Raw genomic sequence first — 26,515 nt, forward strand, 5'->3', positions numbered from 1 at the left:
CTAAACTTAGAGAAAACAGACAAATCAGCACTCATTGTGAAGAATTTTACACACCAAGATCTCTTTTAAACAAAACATCTTTCAATTCATTTAAAACTGTTTAATTTATAATTTTCATATTAAAACATCTATAGATTTTTAAAAAATAATTGCAATACTAGCATAAAACTTATCTTCCTATTCACTCCATTGATTCCAAATTTTGACATCTTATTGGGCAAAAAGAGTTGTAACTGCCCTCTCTTCCTCTTCAGCCAGGCTTTGTTCATTTTTTCTTCTCTGCTTTCTTGCTATTGTTAAAGAGTTGAATAACTAGGACAGAAGCTGTGGCACACAAAAGCTACAATATTTACTATCTCAACCTTCCCAAATGATTTGTCAGTTCCTCATTTACAATAACACGTCTAGTCTTTGTGCATGGAAACATGGAAAAACAAAACAGTTTTTCCTCTCTGGAAGCCCAGATTCCTTCTGTCTACTTATAACCTACAACACTGTATCACTTTCTCCATCTTTTAGTCAACTCCTATTTTTACTTCTTTCCTTATCCAACTTGAATTCCATGATTATCATGAGTATCTCTCTTGCAGATAACCTCAGCTTCTTTGACCCTCTCTCCTACGTTCCTATGTACCTAGTAAAAGTCCTTCTTTAGATGAACTCTAAAGAAACACTGCTAGAGGAAATAATACAGAAGCAGGGCAGTTTTATGTCACTAATGACCCCCCTCAAATGGGCAGTCTATACTGGCTAGAGAGACTTAACTTTTTCTCTAAGGCATTTTCCAACTCCTTGAGTCAACAGTTCTGTCTGAATCGCCTCCACACACATATACACACCCAATCCCGTCACTTTCTGTGGATGGTGACCTGGCCTCCAACTCTATACTTTACTGAAGTCAACAGTAAATTAATAGATCAGTCATCAGGGACTCCCTCATCTTGCCAACACCGGTGTACAAACTTACCGTGAATTCATACCTGTCATCTTCTCCTCTCCTATAACGGTAAATTGAACTTTTGGACTATAAAGCTGTTTGCTCACTTCCTTGGGCTGTTCTGAGGGGGTGCTATAGAGAAAGGTATCATGGTTTACCATCCAGTAAAATGTGAGCTTCATGAAAGCAGGGATTTTGGTGTGTTTTGTTCACTTCTGTACTGCCAGAACCTGCCACAGTGCCTGGCATATGTAAATGAATATTTACTCAATGAATATTTGTTTAATGGATAATCAAATTAATTTTTAGATTTGTTATCTCATTAAAGATACAAAGAGAATCTTTATAGCTATGCTAAGGAGAATAATATTCTCCCATTCTACCTTTTTTACCCATGTTTTCAGAACTATTTCTCTGGGTCTGTTGTCAATTTTAATTAATTTGACTGATAATTAGAGAGTAGGAATCCTAAGGGTCTTACTCAGTTTTGCCAGTGACTTGCTTTCTAAGATAAATTGTAGGCATCCTCCGCTTAGTTTCTTTCTATTGAAAGTTAGGATAATGGTAGTTCCAGTGGTAGATGATTCGTGGCAAATGGGATCAGGGATGGAGTAACTATAGCCCAATGGTGCCAAAGCCAAGCTGGATATCAGAATCACCTGTGCAACTAAAAATTGCAGGTGAACCACTTATGTGGGTTGTTTCTTTTTTTTTTTAATACAGAAGATTTTGATGAACAACTGTTTCAGAAACCACTGAATTAGATCAGGGGTCAGCAAAGTTTTTCTGTAAGGGGCTGGATAGTGAAATTTGCAGGTAGGTGCTTATGTAACAAAAGAAGGAAAGTTTCCATGTTTTTTTTACTGATGGAATTCAAAATATAATAATTGAATATAATTATACATAATACAGGTCTACTAATAAGAGTTGAATTATTTGGAGGGGGATAAAATTTGACTTAATTGGGATTTGAAGTTCGTGACTTAATCATCAAAATCGATTGCAAATGTTCTGATCTGTAATGAGATTTTTATATTTCACCTTTGAAAACGTTTTCTTCACACAGATAGGTACTGCCAAATATTGATATCCTTCTACGAGCATACAATCCTAATTGAGCACATTTCTCTCTTAGATGGCATTTGTAGACTTGTGTTAGATTCTTCTTCATTTCATGGAAGATAATCACTTCCAATTGAAGGTTAAGTGGAAGCTCCTCAATTGAATAAATAGATTTTGAATTATATTTTCTTTTGTTCTTGCGTGGAGATTGGTAAAACACTACTAGAGTTATCGTTTGAACTCGGAAAATATATGTGCTGCAGACTTGTGTGGGACTAGAGATCTTGCTTCTTGTTTTGACAGCACCAGAAGTGTATAAAGCAGCTTGACATTACTTGTGATTAAATATTGTTGAATGACTTTACTGCATTAAAAGTTTTATGTGTAAGCCTTGTTTTGCCTTGTAATTTTAGGTGGGATTCATTAAGAAACATCAAATCTACAGGAAAAATTAATTTATAAATCCATTCAATGTCCAGTAATAGTGATTGAAAGCAGTTCTTCTCATTCATAAAAAGTTTAATCTCAGCCCAGCATTCAAAACATCATTATAAAAATTTACCACTGCTGAGCCATTGAACTACTCTGTGATAGTACAAGAAAGGCTAATATTTGGCTTCTATTTCTGATGATTCACAAAACTGACAATGGTTAAGTCCATGAGAGTAAATGAAGGTCACTGTTGACACTACTAATCCAGTAACACTTTATAGATTGAAATATTTTCCCCGCAGTGCCACTGATCAATATAATGAATAAACCATAGGTATTAAACATTTTAAAATTTTACAACCTTTGTAAATTTGTTAAATCACACCGTTTTTCCACTCCACACATCTGCTACATCATCAGACATAACACATTTTAGCAGATTCCACTTCAGGTGGTGCTGAATTATTTTCTCAAATTCTTTCAAAATATTCTCACCCATAGTTGTTCTATGCAGTTTGTTTAAGGCTAATTCTTCAGTCACTTCAAACTTGGCATCAACTTCTTGAATTGGCAACTGAGCAGTATTGGTAACATCTGTCAACTCATTAAGAACCAAAGAGAGTCACCTGCCTTGTTTTAGTTTACTGTGGATATTATTCCTGAGGTCCTCAACTATTTGATCAGCTATTCTCACTAAAAGGCTAATAATCTTAAGTCTAGTTTCTCTGGACTCATTTCTTCATCTACTACAAGCACACAGGATTTCATCAACTCACCATTAGTATATGGCTGTCCTTTCTTGGCTAACAAATGAGCCACTCAAATTTACTTTTGTTGCAGTCTGTTTTCATTTTTTGTCTTTGTGAAGAAACTCTGCGGTGATGAGATATTTTATTTTAAATATTCTAATTTTTCTGATCGTTGCTTTCTTTACATTGGGGATACTGTGATTGTTACTGTTTAGTCTGGTAATGTCAACCTATATTGACAAGTGCTTAGTCTGGTAAAGTTGACATATAGTTTTTCACCATGGCTGTTATGTCGTTGCACAGTAACCACATACTTTGGCTATTGATTCAATAACAATGTCATACACACTTCACGGTGCCCTAAAAACTCAGCACTGGAAGTCTACTTTTCTTGTTTTGACATGATGAATAATAAAAAATAAAGTTAGATTTGCAGTATCATGACACACCTGGCACTTGAAACATTGTCAAGATATAGTGGAGTCACCAAAATTTGTAGTGCCCTGAGCAACAGTGCAAAGCAATGAGAGCACAACATATTGTCTTGGTCACAGCTACTCAACTCTGCCATAGAGTGTGAAGTGAAAACAGTCATAGACAATACATAAATGAATGAGTGTGGTAGTGTCCCAGCAAAACTGTGACAGACAGTAAAATTTGAATTTCATAACATTTTTTATGTGTCACCAAATATTATTCTTCTTTTGAATTTTTCAACCTTTTAAAAATGTAAAAACTATTCTTAGCTCACAGACTATCCAAAGAGAGGTGGCAGGCCAGATTTGGCCCAGGGATCGTAGTTTGCTGCCCTCTAATTTAGATTATTAGAATGCACATTTAATCAAAAACATTTCAGCTAAAGTCTCAGTATTCTACCAGACTTTATAACAGAGCTTCCCCTAAGTAACAGAACCATCTCTTTTGACTGGTCTCCGTTTCTTTGCCTATTACATCTTTGCAGTGTTTTAATGAGAAGTAAAAAAGCCAAAAGGCATTTAGAAAGACTAAAGAACTGTAGAGAGCCTAGAAATTCTACCAATGGAATTTTTGGTCCCTGGATGATGACACTTTTCATAATGTTCTCAAGTAATTTCTACGTAAAACTTCACAGTTTATAGAATACTTTCTTTTAAGCCTCAAAACAACCATGTAAGTTTCCATTATTACCCATTTTACAAATGAGCAGACTCAGACTGTGTCCAGCATCACAAAGCATATAGCAGTAGAACTGAAATCTCAACATAGATCTTCTGTCCTTAGATCTCCACTCATCACTAGACCCAACTGCCCTATTATGTGGACATGTTAGTACTCACTCACTTCATGAAATAGAGACAGTTTTACATAGTTATTGTTTGTCTTACTGTTAACATCCTCACAGCTTTTATTAATACTCTTGATTTTTTTCAAATTTGAAGGCAACATGCCACTCTGGAAATTGTTTTCAGTACTTCCATAGCCTCATTGTGATGTAGAATATATGACCCTATGATTATCAAAATTTTATGTACTTTAAAGTCCATATTTCTCTTTCCTTCTTTCTCACCTTCTGTGCCCCCAACTCATCCCTAACATAAATCAGAATTAACAAGGAGACCTCGTAGGAGGAAATGAGTTTAAGAACAGGACTCTCTTCACTCTCTTTCCCTGCCTTTCTTCACATACATACCAACAATTAACCTGACTTCTAACAGGGAAAAATGAGCTAATACTTTTTCAGCACATATTATATACATATAGAATTTGGCCTTATTTACCAAGTGCCACTTGTTATACTCAGAGTTCATCACACTCTGTTTGTGGCCTGTATATTTAAAATCCACAGAACTCTTAAAATCTTAAATTGCTTAGCCCCAGGAAGTAGATATTTTGCATGATCTTATGTGGAAATTTATATGTTGTTTCTAAGGTTAGCAAGGAGATAAAAGAGGAAGATAGTTTCTATTAAAATATTGGCTGAGAACAATTAATATGTTTTTAAACCACCTGAATAAAATAAGCCACAATTAGACAGAGCTTCATACATCCATTTCTGAGAGAGGTTTTCTCTAGTTAGCTCAAAGAAAATATCCCTGTTAACCAGCATAGCTTTACGTGAGCACAGTCATCTTCACTCTGTTTTTCAAATTTCTGCTTCATTGTGGAGAAGACCTCCCACTAAATAGTCTTACACTGGAAACAGAATAGCAATAGATCTCTCAGAAGTCCACCTCTGAGACTCGAGTCATTACAACTCATCCTTGGGGTGGTTGGTCCACAGTGAGATAGCTCTAGTGTTAATTGGGGATGCAGAATATAGAGACATTCAAAAATCTGACCTCAAGACCCAACTCAAATGTCACTTCTAGGAAATCTTTGTTTCTTTGAATCTTTAGCTACCCCTTTCTCTGTGTCTCCAGAGCACTGTATACATATCTCTAGTGTAACATAAAAAATTACATTGTGATTATTTGTTTACATATCTACATGTCTCTTTAGACTATGAGCTTGTCTAAGGCCTGGGAACTCATCCCAGGACTTAGTTCAGTGTATAGAACAGAGCAGAAGTTAAATGAAAGATTGAATGGCTTAGTCACACTTACTGGAAAAACTTGAATGAAGTGGAAGAGTTAATTAAGCGGGATCTTTCTGAGTGTGGTCTGAAGCAACTCTTGGGGTTCTATTGTGAATGGAACTCCCATTTCTGTGAGCCCACAGCAGGCTTATTACCTTCCATATCTGCTTCAGACCCAGGACTAAACTGGAATTAATCTGAACTTTTATAGTGGATAGTAAAATATGGGACATGTTTCTTCTTTTACCTGTTTGCCCTGTCATTCCAGTGTTCTCTCATATGTATTTCCCACTCTGGAAAAAAACAAAAATAACGGTATTCTTAATTTCTGTAGCTATGTGGCCAGAATAGAATTTCTAATTAAAGCTTTTACTGTTGTGGTTATGTTCTATATGCACAAAGTTTTAAGGATCGTAATTTTTAATATTCAGTTTTCTTATTTAAGCATGCAAAACACTAGCCTGAATCTTGCCAGGGTTATTTAGGAAAGCTAGATTTACATGAAATTAGTTTGCTTTACATTTACATAATCTTTTTTTTATTGTAGTAGCATGTTTGTTCATCAGCTTTTGACATTTAGAAAATAAGGTCTATACATTAAAGGCTCTGCAACAAAGTAAATTTTAATGAATTTTTTTCTCTCAGTCCCAGAGGGAACCTGGACTCTCAGATTCAATGCTGAACATTAAAAGCATGGCTACAGCTGAAAGTATTTATGATAAAGTAAAGAACTCAATTTGCACTTAAACCTCTGTCTACATTCATAGAATAACTGAGTTTATAACTTGTGATAGAGCATCTTAAGAAATGTGAAAGCTAAAAAGTCAAGTAAATCTCATAGTTATAGAAATAAAAAAAACCAGGTTAAATATGAGCAAACCAGACTGAGTACAGCTACTCAGCATATATATTATGGTACATACTAAACAAACATTTGCCCAGATTGACATTGCTAGACATACAGGAACCCCTTTCTGGATTTCAGAAAGGGTTTCATTTCTTTTTCTGCTTTCTAAAATGGTGTAGGTTGGGAATGTCAAAGCAGGAAGAAAATTCTTAATAGAGTAGTGGTATTCTTTCATGTCTACATACCCCCAGAAGGCTGTTAAACCAAATGGAGAGTAAGTACAGAGAGGAGGTCTTGTTTTTGAGGAGTAGATTGGTCTCTTGGCAGCTTTAATCAAGATTCCTTTGACCCATGCCCTGGGCAAAGTAATACTTTCCGTACATTATCTTGCATGATCCTTTCAGTAAGCCTTTGAGGGATAGGTTATCCTTTGCATTTTAAAGTTAAGGAAAGAAGTTAAGTAACCTGCCTAAATAAGTGTCTGAACCAAGAGTCTAACTCAGCTCCTGACTCCAAAGCCAAAGAGCTTTGCACACCTGACCGTGTGTGTACATTGATGACGTGCTTACTGTATCCGAAGGGAGTGAAGTGTGGATGATGGTCGTAAGGCCATCTGGTAAAATGTTGCTTATTTGCTTTCCTCTCACAACTTGGTTTTTTTAGTATTTGGTTTAAGTAGGTTATTCTGAGAAAATAAAATGCTAAGGTACATTATATCCAAACTAGATAAAAGACTTCTTTAAAGTTAGTATTTGATGATGCTTAGAGAGAATGGAGTCAAACCATGAGTGAGTGCTATCCGGGTATTGTGGCCTCTCATATCTTGGTTCTGTTAGCCTTAATTGCAAGATGTTTTGAATCTGCCCCAGGAATGCATGCTTTAGGGGTTAGCCATCAATCTGGGCAGAACTGAATGTACAATATTTGGGGCTTCCACTGTCAGGTTTTGTCCTTTCTATGATTCCCTCTCACTTTCCAGATGCTGTGGGTACCTTTATCTTTGTTCTCTATTTCTCCAAGCCAGTAAGAGTTCCAGTTTCTCTCCAAATTTTAGTTACCCCGCCACCCTGGGGCCTGTCTTCATGATAAAAGCTATAAGAATGGGAAACATTCAGTGCCATGCAATTCCCTTCTTTGAAGGGTCAAACCTTTACTTTCAGTATCTACCTTCTTTTGATCACTCTTTAGTGACTACAGGTAGGTTTATTTTCATTCACTTGTGTAGAGTTTATAGTTTTGTGTGTGTGTGTGTGTGTGTGTGTGTGTGTGTGTGTGTGTTTGGGGAAAGGAGAGGGGGAGAAGGAGCCAGCCACTTTTAGAAGTGGAACTTTAAAAAATGGAACCTTTTTATGTATCAGATCATTTGCAAACTAACTTTCATGTTAAAATCAGACACAGATGACAAAAATTTCAGCACTGTGGTATCAAAATCATAACTCACTATTGACCCTTTTTACTTCTGCCTACTTTGTATATGTTGTTTTTTTCCACTTAAATTTCTCCTCCGTTTCCATCATTGTTCAGTAACAATAGAGTACTTATTAGGTACAAGGCATTACGCTGGATGCTGTCTGTTGAAGTCTTATTCAAAATCCAAATCAGGCTGGCCAGTTGGCTCAGTTCATTAGAACACAGTGTTATAAACACCAAGGTCAATGGTTCGGATCCCCATACCAGCCAACTGCCAAAAAAACATCCAAATCAAATGCAAACACCTCCAGGATCACTCCTCTCCCTCATACTGGATCAATGTGCTTTACTTTCTTCTGAATACCTTTGGTCTGTTGTTCCTCCCTTATGACGTTTTATTTATTAATATACTTTTCCCCTCTCCCACCCCACCACCAGTCTTGTTCCCTATTGGATTATAAATGTCACCATAGCAAGGGCAAGTCTCAGTCATGTTTGCACCCATCCATCCTGCCTTAAGCATATGTCTTAAAGTCAGGAACTGAAAAGATACAGGAAAGTCTTTGCAGTTGCCAAGAATGGAAAAAAAGGAAGGACATTGGCTTCCTGTATCTGTTGTCAGTAGTAGAGTGGGACATCAGGCAATAAAGCATTCTTTGTTTCCATAGAACATCTTAATAGAGACAACAACTCTTCTCTTCTTCCTCCTCTTCTTCCTCTTTCTCCTCCATCTTCCCCTTTCCCTCCTCCTTGCTTGCTTTTTCTCATGATTTAATTGTAGTATAATTCAGTCTTCAAATTTTTGGATGCCCAGTCTCATCTTTAAAATGGGAAAATGTATATGTTAGTATGAAAAACACTTTTTGCTTTCAGTTGTAATAGTTCAATAGGGAAGCCATTCTTTCACCTTTGAAATTTAGTGCCAAAACTCGAGTAAACATACCAGTGGTGTCTCAAAAATGGATAGAAGAAGAACCAAACATTTGATTCTTCTTTAGTTGATTTTTCCTTAATTTACAGAATATCATAATGAAATTTCATAGGTTCAATTGTCAATAACAAAGGACAACTATAAGCATTTTTTTTCTGAGCCATAGTAACGAACATACAGTGAAATGGAAATTATAGAAATAAAGTTAAGTAAACTAAACTAGTTTTTCTAATACTCTCAATTCTGCCTTAGATTCAAATCAGAAGACATTTAAAAGGAGAAGATCTATCTTAAACTGGGCCTTTTGGCGAGGTTCTAGCACTCACCAGCACAACTTGCCCATATCTCCAACATCTCCTGTGCCAGGACAGCTGTTTGGAGTTTCTCTGCCAAATATTTGTGAGAATGATAATCTGCCCAAACCTGTCTTAGTAAGTCTCATTTTGACCTGTAAACTAATGGGAAAGGAATTTTAGGAATGGGGAACTCTGGAAAGTAAACCTGTCCCCAGATGGAAAGATTATAGACATCCCTGGCTTTAGCTAAGAATCTCTATTATCATTACTTAAAAGAATTAAAATCTGACTTAGCTATTGCAGAATCATAAGGAAGACATAAGAGATAATCTAGACTACTGGTTTCAAGAAAGAGCCATATAAGCCTGCTCAGGTAAATTAGAATTTGCTCTGTAGATAGACAATCCATATTCTATCTCTCACAAATCCTTCTTAAACTCCATATTGTTCTGAAAGTCTTTTTTTTTTACCACTTCAGCAACAGAGACTACTTAATCTTCTATTTTTTAAAGTTTTAAAAACTGCTTTATTTGTATTTCAAGTGTTTAAGAATAAAGATACATTCTCTGGCATTTAGTTATCTTTTGTGTATAGAATGGGTCAGTTGAAAGCCACTGAGTTTGTGTTGATATATTAAATAATCACTGTTAACCAACATTTTTATTGAGTATCCAGTATCCTGCAAGCACTATACTAGATGTATGGCATTTTATGCCGTATTGTGCATCTATAAATGCCAGACACTAGTCTAGCCCCTTCACAGCTTATCTGTCACAGCAAATATAGGGGGTAGTTATTGTTGTCATCATTCCTTCTTTACTAATTAAAAAAAAAGCCTCTGAACTTTACCCAGGGTTACACAGTAAATAAGTGGCATAACTAGATTTTAAATGAAATGGATTGCTTGTCTCCCAAACCCATTCTCTTCCTACACTGCAAGAAGACATACAAACAGAAAGAAAGCAAAGTGAGTAAACACTTAAAATCTACTCTCCTAGCAATTTTCAAGAATTCAGTTCATTGATATTAACTGTCATCACCATGTTATACCATAGGTCACCTTAATTTATTTCTCTTTTCTAACTGAAATTCTGTATCTTTTGACCAACATCTCCCTAACTCCCCCGCCATCATCCCCAGCCCCTGGTAACCACCATTCTACTCTCTAAAAGATTGACTTTAATCCTTCTACCTGTCCATCCAGCTCCGATCCTTCAGTGCTTTTCATCTGGCCTCTAGCAGCCAAAGTACATGTTCCCTTGCATGTATGTGTGAAGTGCTTTTTTGTTTTGTTTCCTTTGCTTCCCCATAGGATATGCTTTATTTTCTTAATCAAAAAGGACCCCTAACAAAAGGAATCTTCAGGCTATCAGCTAATCTGAAATCCTGCAGAGAGCTAAAAGAGAAACTGAATTCTGGCGTCGAAGTACACCTAGACTGTGAATGTATTTTTGTGATAGCATCTGTTTTAAAGGTAGGAAAAGTTCTCCCTTTATCCACCCCGTGGTGTAGCTCTGGAGCAAGTTAAACATTTTATGTTTTGTTTTGTTTCATTATGAACATTATTCCTATGTGGAAAGAACCAAAGTAGATTTAGAATCTAAAAAAGGTTAAAAACATTTCAAAAATTCAATATTGGACTTTAAAGCCACTGCCGATCATATGACATGTCAGATATACTTAAAAAATTTTTTTTTACCTCACACCAATCTCTTCTTCAGTTCTGCCACCCCATGCAAAAAGAAAAAATTGTAATTAAAAATTAAAATAATCAAAACATACACAGCATGTTTACCAAAATAAACATCCTGCTTATGATGATTTTCTCACTATATCACTACCTTCCTAATGAAGGCAAAGTTTTCAAAAACAGTTACAGCTTGCCATGGAATAAACAAAAATTTGCCTTACAACTGAAACAAAAAACTATTGAGACGACTGAAAATTGCATTCATTTACGTAATCATCATGTCCACAAATATTCCTTCCTTTGTCCCCTAATGCCTTTTACTTTGGAAGTGGAGTAAGAACGGCTACAACATCTGGGCCTTCTTTCACTTTTACTACATTTGACATTCTCTATTGTTCTTACCCTTTACCCATGGTTACTAAGTCACATCTACCCATGGCTGACAGAGTTCTAAAATGTTTTCTTCCCTCACATTCTTGGAAATGTCATACATTTTTGGAAAACCTAGAGTCAAAACCAGCTTTAAGCAGAGCTTTTGACCCCAGTAGTAGCTTCTGCAGACCTGCAGAAGGAGGCCCCATCTCCCAAAGGGTTGGGGTATACTGGAGCCACAGGTAGAGACAAGGCCCCCAGCCTGCATCCCAAGGCCTGAAACATAAAAACCAAATGATGGAAAATATGGTGAAGAAGACTTTTGCATACCCCTACTCCAGCTGAGTGGCCAGCTGCTTACAGAATTTTACTGCATAACTTCAGGAACACTAGGTGTTTGGGGGTAAATGGGCCATGTCTGCTCTTAAACAAACCCTGCTGTGGACTTTTGCAATATATTATCACTCAAGAGAACTGGAGAGTTTTAGCTAGGGTCATCTAATCTGTTTTGTACAGGGTTTGTGATGACTCTTCAGTCCTGAAATACAATAAGGATATCTGTGGCATGCTTAGCTAGATATATATGCCAAGGATATACGAGTATATACATATGAGTTTTTCTTGTTCATATAATTAGGTTCTCTGCCACCTCTCAATTTAGGAAGGTAAAACCAATGTTTTAGAAGAATTTCCTTACTGTGCTGTTCTTCACAACACCATACTTCTTAAAATTTTGTGCTACATTCTGGAGGCTATTACAAAGAAGCATGGTTCTAGAAGAGTTCATTTGTGTTTTAGATTGCAGAAATATTTTTCCAAAAATAAGCAAAAGACAAAAAATTATCCGATTGAAGAGTCTGGTTAAATAGGTTCCAAATAATTGAAGGTTTATCATTATGTAACTGTGTTTTAGTCACATTTCTTCCAAGTGCTTTCATGAAAGGAGATCAATTTTGCCAAAAGTTTTTGAACTTTTGTTTCTCATTTTTAAGACTGTTTTAAAGTGGTATAGTATACATTTAACTTCTCAAACTATAATTGGACAAAAATTGCTTGAGACACTATAGCTTTGATCTATCAGACCTTTAAGGAAAATTTCATATTTAATCTGGCAGAATTTCATCTCAAATGAATTGGAGAGTTCTGCTGATGGTCTGGCCTGTGGTTTCTGTGAGTTGGTGATTGTAATTCAGAACCAGCTCGCACATCCTTCTCAGCTGTGATGGTGGCTCTATTTTGTAACTTGTTATTCCAGCTGTGGGAGAGTTCATTGAGATATTATGAGTTATTATCTTTTAAGTGTAAGTTTAAGATTTAATGATGTTTTTCTTCAAGGCAGATCATAAGTATGTTTTCCATTGAGATTTAAAAAGAGAGCTATTGTCAGCACCCCATTTTAAAATAACAAAGTTTGCTTCTTCTAACTGACTTTTAAAGTGGGTGCAGCAGCTAAAATTAGTTTGGAATTATGAAAATTCAATAGCTTTACCCAAAAAGGTAAGTTTTGTGACAATATATCTGGACCACAAGTATCCAGGTATATTTCTACTGCAAGATACAATAGAACAGTGGAAAACTTTGAATTAATCCATCCTTCTTGTTAAACACTCTAAAAAGAATATGTTAACAGAGTGACTACAAAGATGTTCTTAAAATTATCTTAGAATCTCAGTTACAGTTGATTAGCCTTCTCTTGTCCCCCATTAGTATTTTCCCATGTGACACATAGCAGCAGTTCAGTCATGACTTCCACTATGGCTGGGGCTGTGTTTGGCATTGACAAAGAACTGAGTTTTCTCTGACTAAAGTTTGCTGACAGGAGATGAGACTGCAAGCTTGGCCTTCTTGTTGCCATACCGAAAGCAACAGAGAAGATTGGCCTAGAATGAACTCTTGGACCAAGAGCAAACGTATTTTATTTTTAAGCTTTTGATAAACAAAAATCCAAGCAGCAAATGCCCTTGGTCCTATCCTGTTTGTGTCATCGTCTAGTTTCACCACACTTAGTCCTGCCAGTGGTCTCAGCAGAATGGGATCTCTAAGAAAGGATATTGTACCATGGACATACTATTTAGCATGGACTTGGTTTTATTCACTTCTCTATCCCTAGGACCTCAAACAGTGCCTGACATATATGTATAAATACATATAGAGTGTTGAATAAATATATATAGAATGAGCAAATGAATGATTACCAGATTATGAATCTCACAGATATCTTAGTGCATTTCCTTGGACTAGCTATTTAAGGGGAAAGGAGGGAAAAAAGGATTTAAGATGGTTTACTGCCAGACCCTATAAAGTACCAATTTGCTTAAAATACATAAAACAGGAGGCTTTGGCCCAAATAGGTTGTCCTTTATCTTTCTCACCATCATCCAGACTTTGGTTATCCAAATGGTTTTCATTAGAAAAAAATAAAAGCACACGTTTCCATGTGCAGAAGTCAGTGGAGAGCGGGCCCAGAGCTCTGTGTAGTACAAAGAAGGGAGGAATTCACAGAACTTTCAACAAGATGTTTTCTTTCCTATTTATCCAATACATATTTGGCATGAGAATAATGATTTAAAATGTTTGTTTTTCCATCTATGTAAGGAATTTCTGCGAAATATTCCTGGAAGCATTTTTTCATCAGATCTCTATGATCACTGGGTCTGTGTAATGGATCAAGGAAACAATGAAGAGAAGATAAATACAATTCAAAGGTAATTATTCTAATTTGGTCATGTCTCAAAAATACTTCTAAAAAGCTTTATAAGCTTGTCTATTAAAATAAGGACAATTATCAAAGTCATGGTCCCAGGGACCAGTTTGAAAATAGATTTATGCTGACTTCTGTCATTGTTATTGTTTCTTTCCCTCGTCTTATTAACATGGAATACTTGAACATTGTATACCTTCTGTATATCTGAATCTGGTAGCAAATGAAACACATTCATTTACTAGCAACAATGTAGGCCCAATCTATAGTTTATGGTCTTAATTTTGGTAAATATCTAACTAACCAGATGACTCCTTATTGTCTTCAGCAACTGAAGTGATACAGAGAAAATGACCTATTTTCTCCCTTCAAGGAACTCACAGTCTGCAGTCTGATAGAGTAAAGTAGATAAATTGTGAATTACAATGCAGTATAATCTGTGCTGTAAAAGATACTAGGAGAAAACCTGAGAATCCCAATATAATTTCTTTGTGTGTGCTTGTTTAGTACAGTTTTTTCTTGAGCAACTTTCAAACATGAGTGCAGATCAATCAGTTGTCTCTCCGTCAGACAGAATTTTCAAGTCTGTAGACAAGTATTAGGTACACTGCTATCAGTTATCTATAACGTGTGGAGTTGTAAAATAGCTCAAAGGCTCAGAGCCCCCATAGAAACAGATAACCCAGAAGCATATGCTAGATGACTTATTTGCCATTGAATACACCCAGTAAACTTTTGGTCTGTTTCAAAGTTCTTCATAAGTTATCTAACAAAATATACTCATTGTCAGTCCATTGTACTGACGAAAGACCTCTCTGCTGTTTGTGCAACAGGAGTCAGATTACCTTATTCCCCCCAGGTTGCAGATTCTTATTGAAAAAAGCAGTAGTCATGAATATCAGCTTATCTGTTTTCCGAATGGTAGTAAAAAACATTTTTGGTGAATGATCATTTAAAAATCCCGTATCAAGTTCTGGTCAAGATGGCAGAATAGACGGTCCCCAGTATCCCTCTCTCCCACAAATCCACAAATTGACAACTGTAAAAATGTAACATCAGCCAAGCCGGGGCTGCTGGAGCTCAGGGGAAGAGAAGGAGAGACCTACAGAGTTCATGAAGGTGGGAGAAACCATGATGACAGAAAGAAAAAACTGCTCTGAGCATTTCGTGCTGTGGCCACTTTAAGGCTGGAACTGCTGAGTGCATGAAACAGGAGCTGGCAGAAGCCGCAGCTGTGCCCTTCAGATGGAGTTACTTGTAGGCAGGAGGGAGGAAGAAGAGGGCCTTGGTGGCCCCCAGGAGAGCAAGACCACTAATAGGGTTCCCGTGGAGCCACGCAGGAGGAGCCAGAACAGCTGAAAAAGGGGAGCCATTCAGAGGCCGATGAGTCATCACAAGGGACCATCGCAGGCCCCGTCCCATGGGAACTGTTTGGAGCGTGGGCAGTGGGGGAGACAGGCCCACCGAGAGAACACTGGGACTCAGCAAGGACAGCCGATCTGACCCCCAGTCAGCACAGGACCACTCAGAGGAGACTGGCCCGGAATGCAGAATTGTATGGGGTGCAGTTTGATGGAAAAACTCAGGCCTAGATCAGAATTTCTGCACCACCCAGGTGCAGCAGGTCTCTGGAGAGCCTGAAGTACCTATAAGGCCAACAATTAAACCTTGAGCTGCAAAAAATGCCTTCCCTGGGGAAACAGCAACAAAGCAGCAATTTAGCTCAACCACACAGCTCAAGTACTGATTCCCACAGGAAGTAGGAAGCAAAGGACAAAAAATTAGTTCCAGCCCAGGCATACAACCAGTGCCTTGGTGTCCACCAGGGGACATGAGGCATGGAGTGGGGACTAGACCCCCCTCCCACAACCAGGCACACTGTGCCAGCACGTTGGAGCCTGCCTGGGGACCCAAGGCATGGAGAAGGGGACCAGAACCCTCACCCACAACAAGGCATACTGCGTCAGTGCCTCAGGGCCCACCCAGTGACCTGAAGCATGGAGCCAGGGACCAGAACCCCCTCCCACAACCAGGCACCACTCCAGTTCCTTGGGGCCCACCTGGGGACCCAAGGTATGGAGCCAGGGACCAGACACTCCTCACAACCAGGCACACGACCAGCGCCAAGAAGCATGCCAAAAACATCATCTCCATGTGGGTGGCCCATCACAGCCATCACAATAACCATGTCTGCCACAAAAGCAGCTAGATGCCACAACCACCATGCAAATGGTCCACCAGCCACTGGAATGCACTGACACAGGGAGAGTCACCAGCAGAGATAAAGAAAAGAGGAGGATGTCTCTTTCCACAAAGCCCATTTCAGAGTGACAGAAGAAGCATCTGCTCTATGATAATATTGGGGGACCTGATCACACCTCTTAGCATTGGACAGATCATCTAGGCAACAAATCAACAGAGTAACCATTATTCTCTCAGAAGGAGAGAAGAAATCTAGGTTAATTAGAGGGGGAATGGGGAGAGATTGGACAAAGGGTGTAAAGAATAATTATGATTTGTAACAATACTTATGCTAGTAATATTGACTTGATCAACATATCTCTATGTTGAACCCCCAAAATATGTATAATCAATTTTGATTCAATAAAAATTTAAAAAAAATATAAAATCCCTTATCAATTACAAAATGAAAACAGTAGAAAATATACTATTGTAAGCTTGACAGGTATGTGAAAGTGATACCAATGAAACAGAGATTTGGGACAAAATTGACCTTGGAAGCTGGTGTAGCAGAGCATAAGCTTTCAGAATAGACCTGAAAGTCTTAATAGCTAAGGTTTGGGTTCTCACCAAGAGACAGCATTTCTGTGTTGCTATTTGGAAATAAAGAAGCACTTTAAATTTAATCGCTGTTAAACTTTATCAGAAAACTTTTTGTGGAGTTTGGTTGAGAATATTCTGAAATGTTATAGGATTTGCCTAAGCTAAAACACATTGTACTAATTTCAGGGAAATATTTCAGGCAGCACTGTTTTATGGGACATTTTTCTGCATTCTTTTACATTTTCATTGGGTTGTGAAGGCAGCGAAAAAAGAAATCCGCAGTGCTTTTTAAAATTTTCTCTTTCTGAGGCCGGCCCCTGGCTCACTCGGTAGAGTGCGGTGCTGATAACACCAAGGCCACGGGTTCGGACCCTATATAGGGATGGCCGGTTTGCTCACTGGCTGAGCATGGTGCTGACAACACCAAGCCAAGGATTGTGATAAAAATAAATAAATAAAAAATAAAAAATAAAATTTTCTCTTTCTGTATAGGCGGTCCTCACTCTGTATGGTACCACGTTAACTGAAATTCTTGCATATCTGAACTCTGTTCCTGATTCACCCCCTTGACTTGCACAGTTCCTTATGCAAAGTTAGGGTTGCCCATCTTTACAAGTTTCTTAATGAAATGTTTAAACAGCACATTTTTCTGTCTTTAGGCTATTAGACCAGCTTCCGAGAGCAAATGTTGTTCTCCTAAGGTATCTTTTTGGGGTATTAAACAACATCGAACAACAGTCCTCGTCTAACCAGATGACTGCATATAATTTAGCTGTGTGTATTGCTCCAAGCATCCTTTGGCCTCCTCTTTCCTCCAGCCTGGAAGTACAAAATGAATTTACAAAAAAGGTAAAGAAGTTTCTCATTTTTATGCCCTGGGGGACTGAGTCCCCATTTTGAAACCAAAATTCAGAGCATTAATTCTGAAAGACAGTTTCTTAATTAACTTAAGTACACCTCCTTATAAACTGAGTTTACTGATTATGAAGTGGTTTATCCTAGCCTAATAGGCTATAGGAAGGTGATAGTTAAGCAGAAAAGAGATTGCACTTGGGTTTCTTCTCTTTTCCCTTTAAGGAGGCTAAACTCTATGACTGACTTAAACCATAAAGTGATAATAAAGCAGTTGATATGATTATTAAAAAAACAAACAAAAAAAAAAACCCAAGGACTTTGGAGTTAGACAAGCTAAGGTTTAATTCTCAGCCCCCCCCCACATTTGCCAGATGTACAGTCTTAGGCAAAGTCAGTTATACTGAGCCACTATGTCCTCATCTGAAAAAGGGAGGTGGTGATAATACTGTAGTTACTTGAAATCACACCCCTGTAGTGCCTGGCAGTTAATAAAGGGTTTGGGGATATTAATTTCCTTTGCTCCCAACATTCCTCCTGCCCCTTGGCCTCAGCTACTGGGGTAAGAAACTACAGAAAGGTTCCAGTACATCTCAATGGATGCACAAAGCCCCCAAGTAAACTCTTACCCCCACAAGCACTTTCAGTTAGGAAGCTTATGGAAGGCAACAGTGGATAAGCTAGTCAGACAAGTGCATGGGTAGACACTAGTCAGGAAAAACACAAATGTTCTTTCTAGCTGTCTCTGTCCTTCACAATATACCTACAGAGGAGCCCTCTTCCCAAGCTTAGGACAAGCTGTCCTTTATACAAGAAGTACTTTTCATAAGTCTTTATCTTGTAATGATACTTAAAAATTTTAGTAACAAAATATATTTCTTCATCCCAAACACCCTATAGAGAATACTTGAAATTATCCTAACGTTACAAACAGAGCTATTGGTATAAAATGTTAGCTCTAAGCCAAGGACACAAATAATTTTAGGCCACTGATTAAAATTAAGTTCTATGCCCAAACTTCTCTTGAAAGTATTTTTTAGGGGATACTGTTTTGTATACTTTTAAAGCATATAAATTTCTCAGGATACTTTAGTATTTTTTGTTAAAATCAAGATTCACATAAAATGTGATTTATAAACATGTTATATGAAAAGTAGCAGTTCACTCTCCCTTTTTTACAGGTTCCCCTGCTTGTACAGTTTCTGATTGAAAATTGCTGCAGGATATTTGGTGAAGAAATTACTTCCCTCTTAGGAGAGACTTCAGTGAGATGTGGCACTAGAGAGAATGCCTCAGGTATTGTGAATAATTGGGTTGGTTTTTGTGAGAAAGAGATTTTGTCTGTGAAGATGCTGGGACAGTGGTTGTCCAAAAGCCCACAGCAGCTGAGGTGAAAGAGGCCTCTGACCTGGGTCAGTGGGGCCCAGGGCCTCTGTTCCTTCCTTAGAAGTCCTGCTACGTAGGTGAGGGTATATTAGCAGTGTGGTGGGGTTAAGAAATGTGTAAGATGAGGTCCCAGCCTTCAAGAAATGTTTAATGGCAGCGTGCTGTGGCATGATTGTTTGAAGCTTTTTTTTTTTTTTTTTTTTTTTTTAGTAAAACTTTATGAAGAATCCTAATATATATAATAGAATTGCTGTTGTTAAAACTAGGGTAGAAGGCCCAGAGGCAGTAGAGGCAGACCTGTTTTTTGTTCTTGTTTTCCTTTTTCTCCTTCCTCTTACTGGTCCCTGAGACACCTCAGGATTCTAGTGTGCTATGAAACAGTTTGAAAACTAGCATCATTGAGGGGGGGGGAAGAGCTGAATTCAAAGACATACAACCTTCCAGAATTCCTCTACTGCCAATTATGTCATCCTTGGCCAATTATTCTATGCCACTGAACATCAGTATCTTCATCTGTAAAATGTGGATAACAATAAAACCTAACTTTATGATTATTGTAAAGGTTAAATAAGGTAATGGATATTAAAGAACTTTGTAAAAGAGGAACTAATAGGGTTAGTAAATGGTTTCCCCAAGACTAGAGTTAATTCTATATAAACACCAACAATCCATGTTAGAAGGCAGTCTTATTTGGAATCTGGATATACCTAGTATTAATTCCCTTATGCTGTTGTTTTGGTTTGGGGTTCTTTTTTAACCCTTTCATGGTCTTACGACATTTTCACTGTTTTGAGAAAAACTTAAGGAACATTTTTGTCAGGAACTGAGATAAATTTAGTACAGTATACCCCAACAGTTTATTTTTATTCTGCACTAACAAATGAGAAGATTGTGACAGAATCTTTCTTTCCTGAGAGTAGAGATTTGAACACTCTGCGTGAAAAGAGAATTAAACTAAGCACCATAGTTTGTGCTTAAGGCAGCTTGGGCTATATTTATGGTAAGTAAATATGTTAATCATGGTTTGGTTTTTTTTTTGACAGATGTCTCTTGCTTCCAACCAAGTGACTCTTCTCATGACAGCTTGGAAAATGAAGTAAATGGGGATGTGGACGCTCCTTGTAGTGACTTGGCAAAGAAACTTGACCAGAGTAGCAGAAGCATGGACTCTATCTTAACCCTCAGTGACCATGGCCTTGACCAGCCTGTGGCGGAAGGCCCTGACCAGCCTGAGGCGGAAGGCCCTGACCAGCCTGAGGCCGAAGGCCGTGACCAGCCTGGGGCAGAAGGCCTTGACCACACTGAGGACAAAGGCCTTGACCACACTGAGGCCGAAGGTCTTGACCACACTGAGGCCGAAGGCCTTGACCAGCCTGAGGCCGAAGGCCTTGACCCGCCTGAGGCTGAAGACCCTGAACAGCCTGAGGCGGAAGGTCTTGACCACACTGAGGCTGAAGGCCTTGACCAGCCTGAGGCTGAAGGCATAGACCAGCCTGAGGCCGAAGGCCCTGACCAGCCTGAGGCAGAAGGCCGTGACCACACTGAGGCCGAAGGTCTTGACCACACTGAGGCCGAAGGCCTTGACCCGCCTGAGGCTGAAGACCCTGAACAGCCTGAGGCGGAAGGTCTTGACCACACTGAGGCTGAAGGCCTTGACCAGCCTGAGGCTGAAGGCGTAGACCAGCCTGAGGCCGAAGGCCCCGACCAGCCTGAGGCTGAAGACCCTGGCCAGCCTGAGGCCGAAGGCCCTGACCAGCCTGAGGCCGAAGGCCCTGACCAGCCTGAGGCCGAATGCCCTGAACAGCCTGAGGCGGAAGGCCTTGACCACACTGAGGCCGAAGGCCTTGACCAGCCTGAGGCCGAAGGCATAGACCTGCTTGAGGCCGAAGACCCTGAACAGCCTGAGGCAGAAGGCCTTAACCAGCCTGAGGCTGAAGGCCTTGACCAGCCTGAGGCTGAAGGCGTAGACCAGCCTGAGGCCGAAGGCCCTGACCAGCCTGAGGCCGAAGGCCCTGACCAGCCTGAGGCTGAAGGTGTAGACCAGCCTGAGGTGGAAGACCTTGAGCAGCCTGAGATGGAAGATCTTGACCAGCCTGAGGTGGAAGGCCTTTTAACCCTGAGTGACTTTGACTTAGACCAGTCTAAAGATGAAGACATTCAAATGAAACAGCCTCTTGAATCCAAGCAGATGACTATTGCAGTGATGTACAGAGAGGCCCTCCCACTGCAGGAGCATGCCAGGGCCCCATCTGACATGTGCACACCCAGCTACCTGTCCTCAGATGCAACAGATGCTCCAAAAACCCTGAGGCGACACTGGCGCTGCTCGGAGCCCAGAACCTACTGTCTAGATTCTAAGCTTTCCTCTCTCGAGGAGGTTTATCAGAAAAAGCTGCGCAAGTCCAGCTATGAAGCAATTCTTTCTCAAAAAGATGAGGATTATCTGAAGCAGAATCAACGTCTCCAGGAAGGGGATAAGACATGTTTTAAACAGAGTTCAGTCACAAGCACTGATGTCAGTGAGAAAAATGCCACCAATCAAAACATTAAGAAGAAAAGCTTGTCTGGTACTGAAGGAAATCATGGGAAACTTTTCCGTAATTCCACGCGAGTCTCCATTTCTGTGGCATCTTATAGTCATATGTCCTCACAAGATCATTCCAGGAACCAGCCCTTTGATGAAGATACATCAGGATACTCCCTGCCACACACAACAGGTACCCTCAAGAGTTCAAGGACACACCAGCACTGCTCAGAGCCCAACATAGATAACCAGCACTGCAAACTGACCTATCTCAGGGGGATTGATTCAAAGAAACGTAAAACCAGCTGTGGAGCTGGTCTCTTGCAGGGAGAGGAGGATTATCTCAAACAGCATAAGTCTTTGCAAATGGAGGGGCAAAAGCTTATTAATCAGAGTTTGGTCATGGGGATTGAGGTGGGCAAGAGTAGTGCCACAAACCAAAACACTGAGCAGATTTTACTCCCAAGATTAAGCCTTTGCCCAAAGACTAGCTGTTCCAGCTTATCCTCCCCAGGCACTTTTCCATCTGGCTCATCAGTGAGCTGTCAGGACAGTCCTTTTTCTCAGACTTCTGAACATTCTGTGTTTACACCCACTGAAACTCCCTCTCCAATAGATTGCAATATTCTGGCTCAAAGAAAACAGGGAGAGCTTTCTTCTGACTTTAGCAGTTCCAACTTCATTTCTGGAATGCCTGGTCCATCATCAGGGCAGGGCAGCAGCCACCTCGTCAATACAAAAAAGGATAGTGTAGGGCGGCATTCACAAATGCGTTCTGTAACTCTTCACCCCAACACATGGTTGAGAAATGGCATAGCCTGTTTGAGAAACTGGTCCCTCAAAAAGAAAGCAAAGGTAGCCAGGCCAGAGGAAAATAAAATAGGTTCTCTAAAAGGACTTTCAGAGCCACCTCCTCATGATTCTGGTCTTCCAGAAGCCAACTCACTGGAAGAGAGACAGAAAGACATGCCCATGAAGGCCGTGGATGTACTTGGTACTGTGCAGACAACCCTTTCATATAATTCTTCTCCCTCCCAGGAATCAGAGAGACACAGCAGCTCTCCATTCAGCCTAATAGACAGCGCATTCAGACTGTGTATGAAGTCCCACAAGGATGTCAAGCCTGTAGGTCAGGGCTATTCTAGAGTTCTGTGTTGGGGAAGAGCCTCAGCCAGCTTTTGGACAATGGAGGATATGGCCAGCCCAGACATTTAACCAAAGACATTTAACCACAATGAGGATCCGACATCTACGAGAACAAGAACTAGGCTAATAATATAAAGATGATAGTTATTATGACCCCTTTGTACAAGATATCTGGGATAGGTAGCATAAGGATAATTATTGCTAATACTTAGGGCAACAAAATAATTCTTTTTATTGAGACTACTTGACAAAAATTTTATGCTAAAAACTTTTACCACCTAAGTGTTTGGGAGATTTTTTCCTTATTAAAGCATGGGATTGGTCCTGTTATATGGTTATAGAGATACTAGCAGAGGACTAGAGAAAGCATCTTCTATAAAGGAAACATGCCTTATGAACAGTCTGTGAGATTAGTGTCCTGAGAAAACCAGGATATAAATGAAATATAGGGGACTGGAGAGAGAGGGGAAGGGTACAGAGAAAACATCCACATTCGATGGAATGTTTTTAATAAGCAAGAAAAATGCCGCTACTCAAAGCAAAAGAAGAAAAGCATGTCTGATAATGATGGAAGTCATGGAAACCCTTTCCTCAAATCTAAGCCAGTGGCCATTCTGTGGTATCTTATAGTCACATGTCCTCACAGGATCATTCCAGAAACAGCCCATTGATTCAGCTAGTGTGAAGAAAACTGGAGTGATTCAACAGCCCCGGGTACCATGATATAACTTTTGTTTGTTGTGTTAGTTGATTTGTTTTTCCATTAGTGTTGAATTGCTTTGCAAAGGCTCCAAGAAAAAGATGTGAGGAGAAAGAAGGGAATGGTTGCTCATTTCAATGCCCTTTCCTTAGGTACCTGTGCTAGAAACATTCTCCAAAAATGTAAATTTTCCTGTTTAGAAGGTGACCTCCTGACAGCATTCGCTGTCTCAGCATGGAGGAAAAGAGTGCAGCAACAGTTCCTTCTCAGTTACACAAGTGCTGTTACCAACATGTAATCAAAGCATTATAGTAAGAAGTTACGATAAAGGAAGACACACGTCCATTTTTATACTAGTTGGCAAGGCCTAATGATCTATTCCTAGGTGAGGAAATGACTTGGTGTAACCTTTTATGGCAAAAAAGAGGAGAAAGGTCCGTGGAGGTATAAATCATGGAGGCTTAAACCAAGGAGGTATAAACCATCAAATCATGTGAAAGCTTGGCACCTCTTTGCTGAGGTGTTTCTCTGCAGCCCTTACCCTCAGATTACAGTCAGCCCCCCCCAAAAGTTACTTGTAAATCATTTTTCTGATGAGATCGGCATGTTCAGGGTGGGAGGGCCATAGACATAAATCGTTTTTCTGATTTTTGTAGTTTTGTAATTGAGAGAGCAATCTAGAAGTTGGTAAATTATAAGAAGTCCCTGGATAGAATACTGAACAAAGTGGCTGCCAGGCCTTATCAGATGTTCATTGGCTTTGGGTTTTCTTACTTCCTGAAGTTTTTCCATATTTTTGTCCCAAATGATTCATGGTTTATACCTCATTTCATATCCATGGTTTATTTCATATCCATGGACCAGTTCATTTCCTTACCCAGGAATAGACCATAAGACTTGCAGACCAGAATGAAGGGATAGCACTAAAAATGGATGTGCGTCTTCCTTCATTTAAACTATTTACTATAAGAAGTTGCTTATAGTCCATGTGAACTCTTTAGTCCACCATCAAATGGTCCTTTCTCCCACAACCTAGCTTATTCCAAATTGTTTTTTCTTATCAGTCACCAGAAAACTGTCATATCAATGTTTTTTCCTTGTTGTCCTAAAGGTTACATTTCCAATTATATGGAAAAAATGTTTTCTCTAAGATGGAAGTTACTTTGGTATTAGCTATAGGCGCTACCTTCCTCTTGAGGACATGGCATTCTTTGCCCTAATCATTATAATTAACTTTTAGAACTCTGTGTCCAAGGAGCTCCTGCATGACCCTGGCCACCTCAGTCACAGGTGTGAAGTAGATTTCACCTTATAACCAACCCCTCCCATGTGAAGACTCCTAAGTGTCCACACCTTTTGTGGTGTAATATATAAAGTTAGCAGGGATTTACCTCACCCTTACGGCGTACTACTGTCAGAACTGCAAGATGTGAATGAAGCTCTTCTGGCTTGGAGTGTTTTTCTGGAAAACACTGTTTCCCTTCCTATGAAAATAATAGTTCTAGCCTTTTTTCTTTCATGTTGGCAGGTAGAAAATCATCCACTCGATTAGAAGGATCAGAAGGAAATAGTTACTGAGGTTCTTTAATAACCTTTCCTATTCTTTGTGTTCACTTAGATACTCCTGTAATAATATGTTAATATTGCTATAAAATATATTGTGGGATTTGAAGACAGACTATACACCATTTCATTTTATATCAATCTGTAATATGAGACTGATGCTTTATCTAAAATGCTTTGAGTATGTGTAATATATCTTGATAAATTTTACTACCATATGTTATGTAATGTGTATTTTTGTACATGCAGAAACTGCTGCTAACTTTTAAAGTTGTTTGGCCTTAAAAGCACTGATAATGGATATGTACGAAGTCCATGCTGTCCGCTAAATAAAATGTCATTCTTCAGAGTTAACAATCCCACTGCCTTTTGTAGAATTGTTTTCGATAATGCGCTCAATCTCTGCTTAACATTGGGAATTTTATAGAGTGTAAGTAATGTGGAAATGGAATTTTGAGCTTTTAGTCAAAAGCCACGGTTAGTCTTTCTAGAAAAAGAGTTTTCTTTTTGTTTTTTAGTCTTATTTACCAAACAAGTCATGTGTTAGACACAAAGCCTTCATTTTCTTAGGCACTGTTTTCATTATACTCCTGGAATGAGATATAGTCTATATTCTTGTAAGTTTCATTGATTGTATGAGATTTTCTTATTTAAGTTTGAACCATTCAAATGAGTACCCACTTGTCCTCAGATACGTGCCAAGACATCAGTGCTTTTCAAGTCATATAAATTTATTAAATCTGAGTGGTTTCTCATGCCCTCTGCATCATTGCCTTCTCACAGTTCATTTAGGTATCCTGTGTGTAAATTTAACCACCATTTCAAAGGGGTCCAGAAAAATACTACCTTACTCTAGAAGAAGTTTGTTCTAACTGAGTAGTAAAGACCACTGCTCTAGTGTCAGAATTGTCGCTATGTATGTATGTATACACTGATATTAATTTCTATCCAAGTTTTACAGAAACGCAAATATAATTTTACTTTTAAAAAACGGTCTTAGTCTACAGAAAACACGAGATTTAAGAAATTATCTCCTTTGTGTTTTTCTACTTTTTATAGCATGACATTGAATTGAATGGATCTAATGTATCCTTGAACCAATGGCATATTTTTTCTGTTGAAAAAAAGAATATTATGTGTCTTGATCAAAATTTTGATGGTAAATGTTTAACTTATATTTTCCTACCAGGTCATGTTTTAATGACTTTGAGAGGACATCCTGGCAAAGTATTTCAATACAAAGAAAAAGTTATTACCAAGATACTTGCAATAAATAAATTTTGTTCCCTGAATAATAATGTTGGGTAAAATGTTAAGGTTCTTTAAAACCTATCTGGTATGAGGAGTTTCCTGCTGAAAGGAACAGTACTCGTGTTCTGTGCTGCCTCCCCTGAGTGTGAGTCCTACTCTGTGTCTGAGCCATCTTCATCTTGCCCTCAGTTGTGTTTAAATGCAGTGAACTTGAGTTTCACTCTGCATAAGGTCAGATGTTATGGCAGAAATGGCAGAAGGCCTTGGGGTGTCATTTGGAAAGTTTTTGTTTTGAAATCCCAAAGAAATAGACATGGAAGATGGTATT

At 38.9% G+C, this 26,515-nt stretch overlaps 1 protein-coding gene across 1 annotated transcript in view; it reads left to right on the forward strand.

Moving 5' to 3' along the window:
- LOC134375081 (rho GTPase-activating protein 20-like) overlaps positions 1-22,742 on the forward strand; it is a 111,267-nt gene extending 88,525 nt beyond the window's left edge. Inside the window, exons 10-16 of the mRNA XM_063093234.1 lie at positions 9,175-9,353; positions 10,531-10,692; positions 13,876-13,985; positions 17,425-17,614; positions 18,799-18,913; positions 20,047-20,196; positions 21,085-22,742. Coding sequence (XP_062949304.1) covers positions 9,175-9,353; positions 10,531-10,692; positions 13,876-13,985; positions 17,425-17,614; positions 18,799-18,913; positions 20,047-20,196; positions 21,085-22,742 — 2,564 coding nt within the window. The remainder of the gene's footprint in view (positions 1-9,174; positions 9,354-10,530; positions 10,693-13,875; positions 13,986-17,424; positions 17,615-18,798; positions 18,914-20,046; positions 20,197-21,084) is intronic.
- The last annotated feature ends 3,773 nt before the right edge of the window (positions 22,743-26,515 follow it).

Source organism: Cynocephalus volans, chromosome 4 (assembly GCF_027409185.1).
Source record: "Cynocephalus volans isolate mCynVol1 chromosome 4, mCynVol1.pri, whole genome shotgun sequence".
NCBI classification, from domain to species: domain Eukaryota; kingdom Metazoa; phylum Chordata; class Mammalia; order Dermoptera; family Cynocephalidae; genus Cynocephalus; species Cynocephalus volans.